The sequence below is a fragment of the Anser brachyrhynchus genome (genome assembly GCF_964034855.1).
Source record: "Anser brachyrhynchus genome assembly, chromosome: W".
Classification (NCBI taxonomy): Eukaryota; Metazoa; Chordata; class Aves; order Anseriformes; family Anatidae; genus Anser; species Anser brachyrhynchus.
Genome location: NC_137704.1, coordinates 14772833 through 14791640, shown reverse-complemented (window position 1 = coordinate 14791640; position 18808 = coordinate 14772833). Strand labels below are relative to the sequence as shown.

The window sequence follows — 18808 nt, the reverse complement described above, 5'->3', positions numbered from 1 at the left end:
GTGATCGGCGGCGCAGAGTCCGGCTGCAGCCCTGTGACTAGCGGTGTTCCCCAGGGGTCGGTGCTGGGTCCGGTCTTGTTCAACATCTTCATCGCCGACCTTGACGAGGGAATAGTGTCCAGCCTCAGCAAGTACGCCGATGATACAAAGCTGGGAGGAGTGGCCGACACGCCAGAAGGCTGTGCTGCCATTCAGCGAGACCTGGGCGGGCTGGAGAGCTGGGCAGGAAGAAGCCAAATGAAGTTTAACAAGAGCAAGCGTAGAGTCCTGCACCTGGGAAGGAACAACCGCGTGTATCAGTACAGGCTGGGGGATGACCTGCTGGAGAGGAGCGCTGCGGAGAAGGACCCGGGGGTCCTGGTGGACGACAGGTTGACCATGAGCCAGCGGCGTGCCCTGGTGGCCAAGAAGGCCAATGGGATCCTGGCGTGCGTTAAAAGGAGCGTGGCCAGCAGGTCAAGGGAGGTGATCCTCCCCCTCTACTCTGCCCTGGGCAGGCCTCGCCTGGAGTACCGTGTCCGGTTCCGGGCTCCCCAGTACAAAAAGAGACAGGGATCTCCTGGAAAGAGTCCAGCGGAGGGCAACAAAGATGATACGGGGCCTGGAGCATCTCCCCTATGAGCAAAGACTGAGAGACCTGGGCCTGTTCAGCCTTGAGAAGAGAAGACTGAGAGGGGATCTTATCAATGATTACAAGTATCTTAAGTGTGGGAGACAGTGGGACTTGGCCACCCTCTTTTCAGTGGTTTGTGGGGATAGGACAAGGGGCAACGGCCAAAAACTGGAGCACAGGAAGTTCCGCACCAACATGCGAAAGAACTTCTTCACGGTGAGGGTGACGGAGCGCTGGAACAGGCTGCCCGGGGAGGTTGTGGAGTCTCCTTCTCCGGAGATATTCAAGGCCCGTCTGGACGCCTACCTGGGCAGCCTGCTCTAGGGAACCTGCTCTGGCAGGGGGGTTAGACCCGACGATCTCTTGAGGTCCCTTCCAACCCCTACGAATGTGTATATACAGGAGTAAAAATACACGTGTTGATAGCGATAGGACAAGGGGGAATGGTTTTAAACTAAGACAGGGGAGATTTAGCTTAGATATTAGGAGAAAGTTTTTCACTCAGAGGGCGGTGAGGCACTGGAACGGGTTGCCCAGAGAGGTTCTGGATGCCCCATCCCTGGAGGCATTCAAGGCCAGGCTGGACGCGGCTCTGGGCAGCCTGCTCTAGCGGTTGGCAACGCTGCCCAGAGCAGGGGGGTTGAAACTAGATGATCTTTAAGGTGCTTTTCAACCCAGGCCATTCTATGGTTCTATGATATGCTCTTTGAAAGCGTACAGGCTAAAGGAAGGGTCAAATTGGTGCCTCGGGGGCAAATTTCTTCGCCTTCTACGGTTGTCTAACAGTGCCTATTAAGCAAAGAGATTACCAATCGTCTTCCTCCTCTACTTTCTCAGGAATTAAACACCTTTTGTGAAAGACTACAAGCGCTGATAGCATTAGCTAGACCGACTGGGGAACAGTTGAACACGTAAATACTTACTCAAGGTCCATTTGCACAGGTTTCTTTGAGCAGTTCCATCTTCTACGTCAACAAAACAGACCAATGAAAGAGACCAAGGACAAATACAGAAACAGAACAGTTGATCAAGTGCCAATTTAAGAAGCTTTCCCTGAAAGGGCAACAGCATCTCCACCTCCACCCACCCCTCCCCTCCCCTCCCTTCCCTTCCCCTCCCCTCCCCCCCCCCAAGTAGTTGACTTCCACAACTATTTTCATCTGACCCCGCAAACGGCAAATTCTATATTACTTCGAGTAGAACAAGGGCTGTTTCTTGTTTCGGTTTGGTTTTTATCATTCAGCTTCTTCAAAAGACTTTAGTCATTCACAGCTGCAATCGTTAACCCCGCAAACAGATCCAGTAACAAAGATCATTCCTCCTGCTAAGGAATCGAGTTTCTTTGTGAGGAACGGAGTCACAAAAATCATTTCATTAGCAAGTTTCAAACACTAAAAATATTTAATAGCATTTTAACGCTCCCACGCTCCAGTAAGCCTTGAACGTAACCGCAATTAAACAAGGAGCACAGCAAAGCCAGAGGTCTAACAAAGCACGAGAGGTGATCGCATTTAAACGCCTTATGGTGCCTTTAGCTAATCCTTCTTCTAGTTCCTGAACAACGGACTTCGTTTAGAAAAAAAGAAGATTCTAAAAATACATACAAAAAAATAAAGGGAACGGCAGCCGAGTCTTGAACGTTCAGAAGCCGACTCAAGCATCCCAGAGCCTTCTACGCTTTGAAAAGCGTCTGTGGGAGAAATTACTTCTCGAAGTTGCGAAACCCACGACTGAAAAGAAAGCGGTAGCAAAACTCCTACGGTAGTCAAGAACAGGCTGACAAGCACCTGTCAGAAATCACACCGGGTAGAGTTTATTCTGCCTCCTCGGGACAGGGGCAGACAACAGACGATGCCTGGAAGCTTTCTTCCAACCTTATTCTTCTCTGGTTCTACATCTGCCAGTCCTCGATGCGGCTGTTTCGCAATAAAAGCACGCCCTTTTATTTGGGAGCAGGGGGAAGATAGCAAGGCCTCAAACACACAGCACATCCTAGATCGTCTTAGGGAGATGGAGACCCACAGGACCGCCGAGCGCTTCTATCTTCGCGTTTCAAATGACTGGGCAAACCACCATCTACACGACACTGTCAACAGACCGAAACATTCTTTTAACTTGCAGAACTATTTCCATCGGCAAGACACACAAGACAGAGGTCATATCCCCATGCTCCATCTTTATTGTGCAAATGCTGCTCAAAGCTCTTTATTACCCTCCATAGACAGCCGTCCAGGAAAAAAAAAAAAAAAAAATCATACATCAACAGGGGCTAGATTGACGGGCAACATATGAAACCTACTCGGCGGCGACCCGTACGCGTGCAGTGACGCCTGCGGTGCAAAAACCTTAGCCAGGAGGCCGGCCCAACTGACCGCCACCCAGAATACGTAGATGTACACGACAGCCCGAAGGGCCCGAGGGTGGGCATTCACAGCCATCCGGAATCCATTGGTCAGGTCCAGGTTAGCAGCACACTTCTTGCCAACAACCATTACACGCCCAAGAAGCTGGAAAAAGGAAATAACGTTACCTAACATAACGTGCCACGACGCACAGAACGAACGCGAGCGGAGAACCATCCACAGAACACGGTTAGCTAATCCTTCACGATTCAACCGCTGCTCTTTGAATTACCCTCTAGACAGGAACAGACTACAAAACAGTCACAGAAGCTAAATTTGTCTCGGGGGTTAAAGCCCCCGTCATAGCTTCGGGCAACGTAAGCCGCTCTGGCGGAAAATAAAAGCTTCACGGTGCCTTTTCTTTTGCGTGGCCTCACAAAGCCTTGGAACTTGACTTGCATAGCTAACAGCGAAACAAACACCCAGCGCCGCTCAACCAGCTTTCCCTTTCCTCGCCTCTGACCTGCCCAAACCCCAAGCCCTCTTCTGCATAGTCAAAGTACCACCGCCGCTGTCTGGAAACCGTGAAAACGGGCATCAGACCGTACTTCGGAACAACACTGCTTTTTGCACTACAAGCGCGTAGCCGGAGACCAGCATCGCTTTATATCGCCGCTCTTAGTCAAAAAGCTCAACTCCATTACAAGCTAGAGGCAAAAGACTACAGCATCGGAAAACCCAAAATAGCCTACTGTGCGCCCCTCCGCAACATCCAGAGGAAAAGAGGGGACGGGAAAGAGTCTAGGAAGTTACAAACTAGTTACAGGTACAGCCAGCCTAGCGAAAAGAAAGCTCCCACAGTACTCACGGGTCCGCCAGAATCTTCTGCTTCACATAACCGGACAACTGCCTTCTCAGGAAGGACTAGGAAAAAACACTGGAGCCTGAGGCGAACTATCACGGAACGCAAGGCGCTGGAGGAAGAGTAAACAGTTACAACGCAGTCAGCTTCAGAGAAAGGCAACAGCTTAAGCAAATCACTATGCCCCACCGAACTCGTCCTACCGAAGCAGATTATCAGGTACCCCAAACGCGCACGACAAAACAGCGATTCTTCTTAAGCGATCTTTGAATAGGCAAAGTTCTCTACCTTCTACACGCAAAACACACAAGCGGCAAACAATTGCTAACTGTCCTTCAGTTATGTCCAAATATTGCCTCGGCCAGAGGTAGGAAGGCATCTTCAAAGAACCCGGAGTAATCCGGCTGAGGCTGTATAAACTCTCCGTCCTCGATAACGCCACGTACTCAGGGGAAAGAACATTCCAAGTTAGCCCGTTACGGCCGGCTCTACGTCAGACACCTCCAGACCGAGGCCAAGGTATCACCTGCGAAACACGAATACCACCGATCTGTAGGAAACCATCGACTCGCAACTAATTGCGAGGGAACTCCCCAAATCACCAGCAGACAGAAACTGCATACGGCACCAGAAGCAGGATCCAGCACGCAAGGTGACGGGGGCAACGAGACAGCCGAGTACTTCAGATTAGCGACTTCCGGCAGTTTTATTTATTTTAGATGCGACTGAAACAGCGCCGATAAGACTCGATTCCACAGATGCTTTGCACTTCTTACTCACCATCGCCTTTCACTGCGCGACAATCGAGAATTACGAGCCTTCCTCACACTTCTCCCCCCTATAACATCGCTCAACTGTGAAACAGGCCTTCGGTACAGCGAGCTAAGCAAATTCAAGACCATTCGCTATAGCCAACTACACTCCAAAAGCAGTTCTAAGTTCCCCCCCCGCCTCAAGTGAGGACCAGCAGCCTGCGGGATTGACTGGCTTCTAGATGTTTAAGAAAGCTAGGAAAAGCTGCAATTCTTCCCTTTCACAAGCCACTTTGGAGAGAGCGTGCGCTCGCGTGCGCGGTGGGGGTGGTGCCATAACCAAAGCCTAGCACGGCCGAGCCGGGGCGTCTCTAGAACGCTGTCACGAGGCGCATCAAGACCTGCGTTTCTGCTACGCAGAAATGACTGATTACGGTCACTACTGCGATGCTCGCTGCCTATACGCAGGCAGTCCGAACCCCCAAGGAGACCGACTGCGCCGGCGACCCAGTACGCGCCGTGGCACCCCGGGGGCAGGCGGGACGCGCACCGAAGAAGCGCGGGGTTTTAGAGGCGCTGCAGTAGAGAGCGCCACGAGCCGGAGAGACCCCGACCGACCGACCGACCGACCGACCGACCGTCCGTCCGTCCCTCCCTCCCTCCCGCAGCAAGGCCACCACCCGCCCTGCCGCACTCCCGGGACCCGCGACGGGCCCTCGTTTCAGAGGGCCTGCGAGCGGCCGAGGGAAGGAAGGAAAGAGAAGACTCGCACGACGACGCCGCGGCTACCTCCTCGCCCACGACCGCTCATCCTCACGGAGAACGTTGGCGGGGACCTCCTTGCCCTTGCAGGCGACCTCTCCGAAAGCGGCTGCAGCGGCAGCGCCGCCGCCGGGCCAGGCGGCCTGCGCCCTAACGATCCCGTCGGCCATGACGGCGCCCGCTCGGTACAACGCCCCCTCCCTTCCCGCACTCGGCCCGGCCCTCCGCGGCGCTCATTGGGCCGACAGATCGCCGCCGACCGCTCCCGCGCCTCGATTGGCTGCCTCGCCTGCCCTCTTCCCTTGTCCCCGCCCTCTCGGCGGCTCCGCTCCCGTCGACCCGGTGCTTATCGGCGCTCAGGGAGGTCGCGTGCCCTCGGGGCGCGGAGGGATCCGACCGGGAGGGAGGAAGTGGGCGCCCGAAAACGGGCTGGGCGGCTCCGCGGAGGGAAGCCGGGCCCTGCACGGCTGGGAAACGAGCTCCACAGAACGGTTGCTCCGATCATAGAATCATAGCATGGCTTGGCTTGGCAGGGACCTTACTTAAAGATCACCTAATTCCAACCCCCCCGCCCTGGGCAGGGACACCTTCCACTAGACCACGTTGCTCAAAGCCCCATCCAACCTGGCCTTAAACACTTCCAGGGACGGGGCATCCGCCACTTCTCCTGGCAACCCGTTCCAGTGCCTCACCCCCCTCTCAGGAAAGAATCTCTTCCAACTATCCAGTCTAAGTCTACCCTCTTTGAGTTTAAAACCATTACTCCTTGCCCTATCGCTCCTCTCCCTGACAAAGAGTCCCTCCCCAGCTTTCCTGTAGGGCCCCCCCTTTGGGTACTGGAAGGCCCCTCCAAGGTCTCCCCGGAGCCTTCTCTTCTCTCTCCAGGCTGAACCACCCCAACTCCCTCAGCCTGCCTTCCTGGGAGAGGTGCCCCAGCCCCCTGGTCATCTTCGTGGCCCTCCTCTGGACGCGTTCTAGTACGTCCCCGTCCTTCTTGTGCTGGGGGCCCCAGAGCTGAACACAGTACTTACTCTAGGTGGGGCCTCACAAGAGCACAGCAGCAGAGAGGGAGAATCACCTCCCTCGACTTGCCGGCCGCCCTCCTTTTGATGCGGCCCAGGATACGGGTGGCTTTCCGGGCTGCAAGCGTCCATTGCATTGCCGGCTCCGGTTGACGAGCTTCTCATCAACCAACGCCCCCAGGCCCTTCTCCTCAGAGCTGCTCTCCATCCATTCTCCGCCCAGCCTGGATTCGTGCTTAGGATTGCCCCGGACCAAATGCGGGACCTCGCGCTCGTAGCCCCAACTATTATTTATGACCCTATCAGCTCCACCCCAAACACGCTGGTGGCTTTTGGGCGCTGCTCCCCGCAGGCAGATCCCCGCTTTTGCCAGGGCAGGCCTTACCTTTTCAGAAGTTGCTCCACAACCTTCCCTGAGAGCCCCACTTCAACTGCTGGTGTTTCTAAGGGGGAAAGCTGCACCTCCCGCGCACGGGGTGGCGGGGAGGAATACAAAGCCTGTGCTCAGCCCTGGCACATCACAACTGGGTTTGTGCTCAGCTGGGGAGGAGGCTTCTGGAAAAATAGGCAGTGCCCCCCAAGGCTGCCCAAGCGTGGTCCGCGGTGCCCTGCAGCAGCCCCAGGGAGAGCGGAGCTCAAACTGGCCCGACACGGCGGCAGGGACGTGGCCGTCCCCACACGCGCGGTTCCTGCCTGAGTAGGCCACAGCGCTTCTGCCTCTCTGACAGGCTTGGAGGGTAACGACATCAGAATACGCTCGCTTTAGTTTGAGGTTCCAGCCGCTACTGCCATCGGGATGGCACACGGGGACGGGGCTGGGGCTGGGGCTGGGGGCAGGCAACCACAGGCAGCTTTAACATCTCAGTCCTCCCCGTCGGCCATCTCCCAGCTACCACGCGGGCCACTCAGTGCGACCAGACACCAATTCACCCAAGGCAACAAAAATATTTACAGAGCTACACCTCTCCTCGTAACTGTTTGTTGTTTACGGCTGAAACCAGTCCTGGGATAGGATATGCCACCTGGACTGAGCAAAGCCTTTGATATGGTCCCTCACCACATTCTTCTCTCTAAATTGGAGAGGTATGGATTTGAAGGATGGACTGCTGGGCGGATAAAGAATTGGTTGGCTGGTCGCAGCCAAAGGGTTGTGGTCAACGGCTCTATGTCTGGGTGGAGGCCGGTCACAAGCGGTGTCCCTCAGGGGTCGGCCTCGGGACCGGTGCTCTTCAACATCTTTAGCAATGACACAGACGACGGAATCGAGCAAGTTTGCAGATGACACCAAGCTGAGCGGTGCAGTCGATACAACAGAGGGAAGGGATGCCGTCCGGAGGGACCTGGACAGGCCGGAGAAGTGGGCCCATGAGAACCTAATGAGGTTCAACAAGGCCAAGTGCAAGGCGTTGACCTTGGGCTGGGGCAATCCCAGGTATTTCTATAGACTGGGAGAAGAAGAACTTGAGAGCAGCCCTGCGGAGAAGGACTTGGGGGTCCTGATGGACGAGAAGCTGGACACGAGCCAGCAGCGCGCGCTTGCAGCCCGGAAGGCCAACTGTGTCCTGGGCTGCATTAACAAAGGGGTGGCCAGCAGGGAGAGGGAGGTGATTATCCCCCTCTACCCTGCTCTTGGGAGACCCCACCTGGAATACTGCGTGCAGGCCTGGGGCCCCCAGCACAAGAAGGATGTGGAGCTCTTGGAAAGGTCAGTCTCACCTCCGTCCCTGGAAAGGTGTTGGAACAGCTGGAAAGGTGTTGGAACAGCTTGTTCTGGATGCCATCTCCAAGCCATTGGAAGAGAAGGAGGTTATGAGGAGTAGTCAGCATGGATTCACCAAGGGGAAATCGTGCTCGACCGACCTCGTTGCCTTCTATGATGGCATCACCAGCTGCGTTGATGGAGGGAGAGCAGTGGATGTCATCTACCTTGACTTTAGCAAGGCTTCCGATACTGTCTCCCACGACGTCCTGCTAGCAAAGCTGAGAAAGCGTGGGATAGACGAGTGGACGGTAAGGTGGGTTGAGACCTGGCTGACCGGCCGAGCTCAGAGGGCGGTGATCGGCGGCGCAGAGTCCGGCTGCAGCCCTGTGACTAGCGGTGTTCCCCAGGGGTCGGTGCTGGGTCCGGTCTTGTTCAACATCTTCATCGCCGACCTTGACGAGGGAATAGTGTCCAGCCTCAGCAAGTACGCCGATGATACAAAGCTGGGAGGAGTGGCCGACACGCCAGAAGGCTGTGCTGCCATTCAGCGAGACCTGGGCGGGCTGGAGAGCTGGGCAGGAAGAAGCCAAATGAAGTTTAACAAGAGCAAGCGTAGAGTCCTGCACCTGGGAAGGAACAACCGCGTGTATCAGTACAGGCTGGGGGATGACCTGCTGGAGAGGAGCGCTGCGGAGAAGGACCCGGGGGTCCTGGTGGACGACAGGTTGACCATGAGCCAGCGGCGTGCCCTGGTGGCCAAGAAGGCCAATGGGATCCTGGCGTGCGTTAAAAGGAGCGTGGCCAGCAGGTCAAGGGAGGTGATCCTCCCCCTCTACTCTGCCCTGGGCAGGCCTCGCCTGGAGTACCGTGTCCGGTTCCGGGCTCCCCAGTACAAAAAGAGAGACAGGGATCTCCTGGAAAGAGTCCAGCGGAGGGCAACAAAGATGATACGGGGCCTGGAGCATCTCCCCTATGAGCAAAGACTGAGAGACCTGGGCCTGTTCAGCCTTGAGAAGAGAAGACTGAGAGGGGATCTTATCAATGATTACAAATATCTTAAGTGTGGGAGACAGTGGGACTTGGCCACCCTCTTTTCAGTGGTTTGTGGGGATAGGACAAGGGGCAACGGCCAAAAACTGGAGCACAGGAAGTTCCGCACCAACATGCGAAAGAACTTCTTCACGGTGAGGGTGACGGAGCGCTGGAACAGGCTGCCCGGGGAGGTTGTGGAGTCTCCTTCTCCGGAGATATTCAAGGCCCGTCTGGACGCCTACCTGGGCAGCCTGCTCTAGGGAACCTGCTCTGGCAGGGGGGTTGGACCCGACGATCTCTTGAGGTCCCTTCCAACCCCTACGAATCTGTATATACAGGAGTAAAAATACACGTGTTGATAGCGATAGGACAAGGGGGAATGGTTTTAAACTAAGACAGGGGAGATTTAGCTTAGATATTAGGAGAAAGTTTTTCACTCAGAGGGCGGTGAGGCACTGGAACGGGTTGCCCAGAGAGGTTCTGGATGCCCCATCCCTGGAGGCATTCAAGGCCAGGCTGGACGCGGCTCTGGGCAGCCTGCTCTAGCGGTTGGCAACGCTGCCCAGAGCAGGGGGGTTGAAACTAGATGATCTTTAAGGTGCTTTTCAACCCAGGCCATTCTATGGTTCTATGATATGCTCTTTGAAAGCGTACAGGCTAAAGGAAGGGTCAAATTGGTGCCTCGGGGGCAAATTTCTTCGCCTTCTACGGTTGTCTAACAGTGCCTATTAAGCAAAGAGATTACCAATCGTCTTCCTCCTCTACTTTCTCAGGAATTAAACACCTTTTGTGAAAGACTACAAGCGCTGATAGCATTAGCTAGACCTAGCTAGACCGACTGGGGAACAGTTGAACACGTAAATACTTACTCAAGGTCCATTTGCACAGGTTTCTTTGAGCAGTTCCATGGGCTCTTCTACGTCAACAAAACAGACCAATGAAAGAGACCAAGGACAAATACAGAAACAGAACAGTTGATCAAGTGCCAATTTAAGAAGCTTTCCCTGAAAGGGCAACAGCATCTCCACCTCCACCCACCCCTCCCCTCCCCTCCCCTCCCCCCCCCCCAAGTAGTTGACTTCCACAACTATTTTCATCTGACCCCGCAAACGGCAAATTCTATATTACTTCGAGTAGAACAAGGGCTGTTTCTTGTTTCGGTTTGGTTTTTATCATTCAGCTTCTTCAAAAGACTTTAGTCATTCACAGCTGCAATCGTTAACCCCGCAAACAGATCCAGTAACAAAGATCATTCCTCCTGCTAAGGAATCGAGTTTCTTTGTGAGGAACGGAGTCACAAAAATCATTTCATTAGCAAGTTTCAAACACTAAAAATATTTAATAGCATTTTAACGCTCCCACGCTCCAGTAAGCCTTGAACGTAACCGCAATTAAACAAGGAGCACAGCAAAGCCAGAGGTCTAACAAAGCACGAGAGGTGATCGCATTTAAACGCCTTATGGTGCCTTTAGCTAATCCTTCTTCTAGTTCCTGAACAACGGACTTCGTTTAGAAAAAAAGAAGACTCTAAAAATACATACAAAAAAATAAAGGGAACGGCAGCCGAGTCTTGAACGTTCAGAAGCCGACTCAAGCATCCCAGAGCCTTCTACGCTTTGAAAAGCGTCTGTGGGAGAAATTACTTCTCGAAGTTGCGAAACCCACGACTGAAAAGAAAGCGGTAGCAAAACTCCTACGGTAGTCAAGAACAGGCTGACAAGCACCTGTCAGAAATCACACCGGGTAGAGTTTATTCTGCCTCCTCGGGACAGGGGCAGACAACAGACGATGCCTGGAAGCTTTCTTCCAACCTTATTCTTCTCTGGTTCTACATCTGCCAGTCCTCGATGCGGCTGTTTCGCAATAAAAGCACGCCCTTTTATTTGGGAGCAGGGGGAAGATAGCAAGGCCTCAAACACACAGCACATCCTAGATCGTCTTAGGGAGATGGAGACCCACAGGACCGCCGAGCGCTTCTATCTTCGCGTTTCAAATGACTGGGCAAACCACCATCTACACGACACTGTCAACAGACCGAAACATTCTTTTAACTTGCAGAACTATTTCCATCGGCAAGACACACAAGACAGAGGTCATATCCCCATGCTCCATCTTTATTGTGCAAGTGCTGCTCAAAGCTCTTTATTACCCACCATAGACAGCCGTCCAGGAAAAAAAAAAAAAAAAAATCATACATCAACAGGGGCTAGATTGACGGGCAACATATGAAACCTACTCGGCGGCGACCCGTACGCGTGCAGTGACGCCTGCGGTGCAAAAACCTTAGCCAGGAGGCCGGCCCAACTGACCGCCACCCAGAATACGTAGATGTACACGACAGCCCGAAGGGCCCGAGGGTGGGCATTCACAGCCATCCGGAATCCATTGGTCAGGTCCAGGTTAGCAGCACACTTCTTGCCAACAACCATTACACGCCCAAGAAGCTGGAAAAAGGAAATAACGTTACCTAACATAACGTGCCACGACGCACAGAACGAACGCGAGCGGAGAACCATCCACAGAACACGGTTAGCTAATCCTTCACGATTCAACCGCTGCTCTTTGAATTACCCTCTAGACAGGAACAGACTACAAAACAGTCACAGAAGCTAAATTTGTCTCGGGGGTTAAAGCCCCCGTCATAGCTTCGGGCAACGTAAGCCGCTCTGGCGGAAAATAAAAGCTTCACGGTGCCTTTTCTTTTGCGTGGCCTCACAAAGCCTTGGAACTTGACTTGCATAGCTAACAGCGAAACAAACACCCAGCGCCGCTCAACCAGCTTTCCCTTTCCTCGCCTCTGACCTGCCCAAACCCCAAGCCCTCTTCTGCATAGTCAAAGTACCACCGCCGCTGTCTGGAAACCGTGAAAACGGGCATCAGACCGTACTTCGGAACAACACTGCTTTTTGCACTACAAGCGCGTAGCCGGAGACCAGCATCGCTTTATATCGCCGCTCTTAGTCAAAAAGCTCAACTCCATTACAAGCTAGAGGCAAAAGACTACAGCATCGGAAAACCCAAAATAGCCTACTGTGCGCCCCTCCGCAACATCCAGAGGAAAAGAGGGGACGGGAAAGAGTCTAGGAAGTTACAAACTAGTTACAGGTACAGCCAGCCTAGCGAAAAGAAAGCTCCCACAGTACTCACGGGTCCGCCAGAATCTTCTGCTTCACATAACCGGACAACTGCCTTCTCAGGAAGGACTAGGAAAAAACACTGGAGCCTGAGGCGAACTATCACGGAACGCAAGGCGCTGGAGGAAGAGTAAACAGTTACAACGCAGTCAGCTTCAGAGAAAGGCAACAGCTTAAGCAAATCACTATGCCCCACCGAACTCGTCCTACCGAAGCAGATTATCAGGTACCCCAAACGCGCACGACAAAACAGCGATTCTTCTTAAGCGATCTTTGAATAGGCAAAGTTCTCTACCTTCTACACGCAAAACACACAAGCGGCAAACAATTGCTAACTGTCCTTCAGTTATGTCCAAATATTGCCTCGGCCAGAGGTAGGAAGGCATCTTCAAAGAACCCGGAGTAATCCGGCTGAGGCTGTATAAACTCTCCGTCCTCGATAACGCCACGTACTCAGGGGAAAGAACATTCCAAGTTAGCCCGTTACGGCCGGCTCTACGTCAGACACCTCCAGACCGAGGCCAAGGTATCACCTGCGAAACACGAATACCACCGATCTGTAGGAAACCATCGACTCGCAACTAATTGCGAGGGAACTCCCCAAATCACCAGCAGACCGAAACTGCATACGGCACCAGAAGCAGGATCCAGCACGCAAGGTGACGGGGGCAACGAGACAGCCGAGTACTTCAGATTAGCGACTTCCGGCAGTTTTATTTATTTTAGATGCGACTGAAACAGCGCCGATAAGACTCGATTCCACAGATGCTTTGCACTTCTTACTCACCATCGCCTTTCACTGCGCGACAATCGAGAATTACGAGCCTTCCTCACACTTCTCCCCCCTATAACATCGCTCAACTGTGAAACAGGCCTTCGGTACAGCGAGCTAAGCAAATTCAAGACCATTCGCTATAGCCAACTACACTCCGAAAGCAGTTCTAAGTTCCCCCCCCGCCTCAAGTGAGGACCAGCAGCCTGCGGGATTGACTGGCTTCTAGATGTTTAAGAAAGCTAGGAAAAGCTGCAATTCTTCCCTTTCACAAGCCACTTTGGAGAGAGCGTGCGCTCGCGTGCGCGGTGGGGGTGGTGCCATAACCAAAGCCTAGCACGGCCGAGCCGGGGCGTCTCTAGAACGCTGTCACGAGGCGCATCAAGACCTGCGTTTCTGCTACGCAGAAATGACTGATTACGGTCACTACTGCGATGCTCGCTGCCTATACGCAGGCAGTCCGAACCCCCAAGGAGACCGACTGCGCCGGCGACCCAGTACGCGCCGTGGCACCCCGGGGGCAGGCGGGACGCGCACCGAAGAAGCGCGGGGTTTTAGAGGCGCTGCAGTAGAGAGCGCCACGAGCCGGAGAGACCCCGACCGACCGACCGACCGTCCGTCCGTCCGTCCGTCCCTCCCTCCCGCAGCAAGGCCACCACCCGCCCTGCCGCACTCCCGGGACCCGCGACGGGCCCTCGTTTCAGAGGGCCTGCGAGCGGCCGAGGGAAGGAAGGAAAGAGAAGACTCGCACGACGACGCCGCGGCTACCTCCTCGCCCACGACCGCTCATCCTCACGGAGAACGTTGGCGGGGACCTCCTTGCCCTTGCAGGCGACCTCTCCGAAAGCGGCTGCAGCGGCAGCGCCGCCGCCGGGCCAGGCGGCCTGCGCCCTAACGATCCCGTCGGCCATGACGGCGCCCGCTCGGTACAACGCCCCCTCCCTTCCCGCACTCGGCCCGGCCCTCCGCGGCGCTCATTGGGCCGACAGATCGCCGCCGACCGCTCCCGCGCCTCGATTGGCTGCCTCGCCTGCCCTCTTCCCTTGTCCCCGCCCTCTCGGCGGCTCCGCTCCCGTCGACCCGGTGCTTATCGGCGCTCAGGGAGGTCGCGTGCCCTCGGGGCGCGGAGGGATCCGACCGGGAGGGAGGAAGTGGGCGCCCGAAAACGGGCTGGGCGGCTCCGCGGAGGGAAGCCGGGCCCTGCACGGCTGGGAAACGAGCTCCACAGAACGGTTGCTCCGATCATAGAATCATAGCATGGCTTGGCTTGGCAGGGACCTTACTTAAAGATCACCTAATTCCAACCCCCCCGCCCTGGGCAGGGACACCTTCCACTAGACCACGTTGCTCAAAGCCCCATCCAACCTGGCCTTAAACACTTCCAGGGACGGGGCATCCGCCACTTCTCCTGGCAACCCGTTCCAGTGCCTCACCCCCCTCTCAGGAAAGAATCTCTTCCAACTATCCAGTCTAAGTCTACCCTCTTTGAGTTTAAAACCATTACTCCTTGCCCTATCGCTCCTCTCCCTGACAAAGAGTCCCTCCCCAGCTTTCCTGTAGGGCCCCCCCTTTGGGTACTGGAAGGCCCCTCCAAGGTCTCCCCGGAGCCTTCTCTTCTCTCTCCAGGCTGAACCACCCCAACTCCCTCAGCCTGCCTTCCTGGGAGAGGTGCCCCAGCCCCCTGGTCATCTTCGTGGCCCTCCTCTGGACGCGTTCTAGTACGTCCCCGTCCTTCTTGTGCTGGGGGCCCCAGAGCTGAACACAGTACTTACTCTAGGTGGGGCCTCACAAGAGCACAGCAGCAGAGAGGGAGAATCACCTCCCTCGACTTGCCGGCCGCCCTCCTTTTGATGCGGCCCAGGATACGGGTGGCTTTCCGGGCTGCAAGCGTCCATTGCATTGCCGGCTCCGGTTGACGAGCTTCTCATCAACCAACGCCCCCAGGCCCTTCTCCTCAGAGCTGCTCTCCATCCATTCTCCGCCCAGCCTGGATTCGTGCTTAGGATTGCCCCGGACCAAATGCGGGACCTCGCGCTCGTAGCCCCAACTATTATTTATGACCCTATCAGCTCCACCCCAAACACGCTGGTGGCTTTTGGGCGCTGCTCCCCGCAGGCAGATCCCCGCTTTTGCCAGGGCAGGCCTTACCTTTTCAGAAGTTGCTCCACAACCTTCCCTGAGAGCCCCACTTCAACTGCTGGTGTTTCTAAGGGGGAAAGCTGCACCTCCCGCGCACGGGGTGGCGGGGAGGAATACAAAGCCTGTGCTCAGCCCTGGCACATCACAACTGGGTTTGTGCTCAGCTGGGGAGGAGGCTTCTGGAAAAATAGGCAGTGCCCCCCAAGGCTGCCCAAGCGTGGTCCGCGGTGCCCTGCAGCAGCCCCAGGGAGAGCGGAGCTCAAACTGGCCCGACACGGCGGCAGGGACGTGGCCGTCCCCACACGCGCGGTTCCTGCCTGAGTAGGCCACAGCGCTTCTGCCTCTCTGACAGGCTTGGAGGGTAACGACATCAGAATACGCTCGCTTTAGTTTGAGGTTCCAGCCGCTACTGCCATCGGGATGGCACACGGGGACGGGGCTGGGGCTGGGGCTGGGGGCAGGCAACCACAGGCAGCTTTAACATCTCAGTCCTCCCCGTCGGCCATCTCCCAGCTACCACGCGGGCCACTCAGTGCGACCAGACACCAATTCACCCAAGGCAACAAAAATATTTACAGAGCTACACCTCTCCTCGTAACTGTTTGTTGTTTACGGCTGAAACCAGTCCTGGGATAGGATATGCCACCTGGACTGAGCAAAGCCTTTGATACGGTCCCTCACCACATTCTTCTCTCTAAATTGGAGAGGTATGGATTTGAAGGATGGACTGCTGGGCGGATAAAGAATTGGTTGGCTGGTCGCAGCCAAAGGGTTGTGGTCAACGGCTCTATGTCTGGGTGGAGGCCGGTCACAAGCGGTGTCCCTCAGGGGTCGGCCTCGGGACCGGTGCTCTTCAACATCTTTAGCAATGACACAGACGACGGAATCGAGCAAGTTTGCAGATGACACCAAGCTGAGCGGTGCAGTCGATACAACAGAGGGAAGGGATGCCGTCCGGAGGGACCTGGACAGGCCGGAGAAGTGGGCCCATGAGAACCTAATGAGGTTCAACAAGGCCAAGTGCAAGGCGTTGACCTTGGGCTGGGGCAATCCCAGGTATTTCTATAGACTGGGAGAAGAAGAACTTGAGAGCAGCCCTGCGGAGAAGGACTTGGGGGTCCTGATGGACGAGAAGCTGGACACGAGCCAGCAGTGCGCGCTTGCAGCCCGGAAGGCCAACTGTGTCCTGGGCTGCATTAACAAAGGGGTGGCCAGCAGGGAGAGGGAGGTGATTATCCCCCTCTACCCTGCTCTTGGGAGACCCCACCTGGAATACTGCGTGCAGGCCTGGGGCCCCCAGCACAAGAAGGATGTGGAGCTCTTGGAAAGGTCAGTCTCACCTCCGTCCCTGGAAAGGTGTTGGAACAGCTGGAAAGGTGTTGGAACAGCTTGTTCTGGATGCCATCTCCAAGCCATTGGAAGAGAAGGAGGTTATGAGGAGTAGTCAGCATGGATTCACCAAGGGGAAATCGTGCTCGACCGACCTCGTTGCCTTCTATGATGGCATCACCAGCTGCGTTGATGGAGGGAGAGCAGTGGATGTCATCTACCTTGACTTTAGCAAGGCTTCCGATACTGTCTCCCACGACGTCCTGCTAGCAAAGCTGAGAAAGCGTGGGATAGACGAGTGGACGGTAAGGTGGGTTGAGACCTGGCTGACCGGCCGAGCTCAGAGGGCGGTGATCGGCGGCGCAGAGTCCGGCTGCAGCCCTGTGACTAGCGGTGTTCCCCAGGGGTCGGTGCTGGGTCCGGTCTTGTTCAACATCTTCATCGCCGACCTTGACGAGGGAATAGTGTCCAGCCTCAGCAAGTACGCCGATGATACAAAGCTGGGAGGAGTGGCCGACACGCCAGAAGGCTGTGCTGCCATTCAGCGAGACCTGGGCGGGCTGGAGAGCTGGGCAGGAAGAAGCCAAATGAAGTTTAACAAGAGCAAGCGTAGAGTCCTGCACCTGGGAAGGAACAACCGCGTGTATCAGTACAGGCTGGGGGATGACCTGCTGGAGAGGAGCGCTGCGGAGAAGGACCCGGGGGTCCTGGTGGACGACAGGTTGACCATGAGCCAGCGGCGTGCCCTGGTGGCCAAGAAGGCCAATGGGATCCTGGCGTGCGTTAAAAGGAGCGTGGCCAGCAGGTCAAGGGAGGTGATCCTCCCCCTCTACTCTGCCCTGGGCAGGCCTCGCCTGGAGTACCGTGTCCGGTTCTGGGCTCCCCAGTACAAAAAGAGAGACAGGGATCTCCTGGAAAGAGTCCAGCGGAGGGCAACAAAGATGATACGGGGCCTGGAGCATCTCCCCTATGAGCAAAGACTGAGAGACCTGGGCCTGTTCAGCCTTGAGAAGAGAAGACTGAGAGGGGATCTTATCAATGATTACAAGTATCTTAAGTGTGGGAGACAGTGGGACTTGGCCACCCTCTTTTCAGTGGTTTGTGGGGATAGGACAAGGGGCAACGGCCAAAAACTGGAGCACAGGAAGTTCCGCACCAACATGCGAAAGAACTTCTTCACGGTGAGGGTGACGGAGCGCTGGAACAGGCTGCCCGGGGAGGTTGTGGAGTCTCCTTCTCCGGAGATATTCAAGGCCCGTCTGGACGCCTACCTGGGCAGCCTGCTCTAGGGAACCTGCTCTGGCAGGGGGGTTGGACCCGACGATCTCTTGAGGTCCCTTCCAACCCCTACGAATCTGTATATACAGGAGTAAAAATACACGTGTTGATAGCGATAGGACAAGGGGGAATGGTTTTAAACTAAGACAGGGGAGATTTAGCTTAGATATTAGGAGAAAGTTTTTCACTCAGAGGGCGGTGAGGCACTGGAACGGGTTGCCCAGAGAGGTTCTGGATGCCCCATCCCTGGAGGCATTCAAGGCCAGGCTGGACGCGGCTCTGGGCAGCCTGCTCTAGCGGTTGGCAACGCTGCCCAGAGCAGGGGGGTTGAAACTAGATGATCTTTAAGGTGCTTTTCAACCCAGGCCATTCTATGGTTCTATGATATGCTCTTTGAAAGCGTACAGGCTAAAGGAAGGGTCAAATTGGTGCCTCGGGGGCAAATTTCTTCGCCTTCTACGGTTGTCTAACAGTGCCTATTAAGCAAAGAGATTACCAATCGTCTTCCTCCTCTACTTTCTCAGGAATTAAACACCTTTTGTGAAAGACTACAAGCGCTGATAGCATTAGCTAGACCTAGCTAGACCGACTGGGGAACAGTTGAACACGTAAATACTTACTCAAGGTCCATTTGCACAGGTTTCTTTGAGCAGTTCCATGGGCTCTTCTACGTCAACAAAACAGACCAATGAAAGAGACCAAGGACAAATACAGAAACAGAACAGTTGATCAAGTGCCAATTTAAGAAGCTTTCCCTGAAAGGGCAACAGCATCTCCACCTCCACCCACCCCTCCCCTCCCCTCCCCTCCCCCCCCCCAAGTAGTTGACTTCCACAACTATTTTCATCTGACCCCGCAAACGGCAAATTCTATATTACTTCGAGTAGAACAAGGGCTGTTTCTTGTTTCGGTTTGGTTTTTATCATTCAGCTTCTTCAAAAGACTTTAGTCATTCACAGCTGCAATCGTTAACCCCGCAAACAGATCCAGTAACAAAGATCATTCCTCCTGCTAAGGAATCGAGTTTCTTTGTGAGGAACGGAGTCACAAAAATCATTTCATTAGCAAG

The 18808-nt window shown here is 55.0% G+C and overlaps 2 protein-coding genes across 2 annotated transcripts; both read right to left on the bottom strand.

The window, feature by feature from the left end:
• Nucleotides 1–1995: 1995 nt before the first annotated feature.
• On the bottom strand, nt 1996–5549 carry LOC308184819 (adenosine 5'-monophosphoramidase HINT1-like). Its single transcript, XM_080572398.1, has 4 exons — nt 5359–5549; nt 3824–3929; nt 2913–3120; nt 1996–2699 (listed from the first exon to the last, which is right to left on the bottom strand). The coding sequence occupies exons 1-4, from the start codon at nt 5499–5501 to the stop codon at nt 2653–2655; spliced, it is 504 nt and encodes a 167-aa protein (XP_080428524.1). The 5' UTR covers nt 5502–5549; the 3' UTR covers nt 1996–2652.
• A 4857-nt stretch (nt 5550–10406) lies between these two features.
• Nucleotides 10407–13946, bottom strand: LOC308184812 (adenosine 5'-monophosphoramidase HINT1-like). Its single transcript, XM_080572390.1, has 4 exons — nt 13762–13946; nt 12235–12340; nt 11324–11531; nt 10407–11110 (listed from the first exon to the last, which is right to left on the bottom strand). The coding sequence occupies exons 1-4, from the start codon at nt 13902–13904 to the stop codon at nt 11064–11066; spliced, it is 504 nt and encodes a 167-aa protein (XP_080428516.1). The 5' UTR covers nt 13905–13946; the 3' UTR covers nt 10407–11063.
• Nucleotides 13947–18808: the final 4862 nt, after the last annotated feature.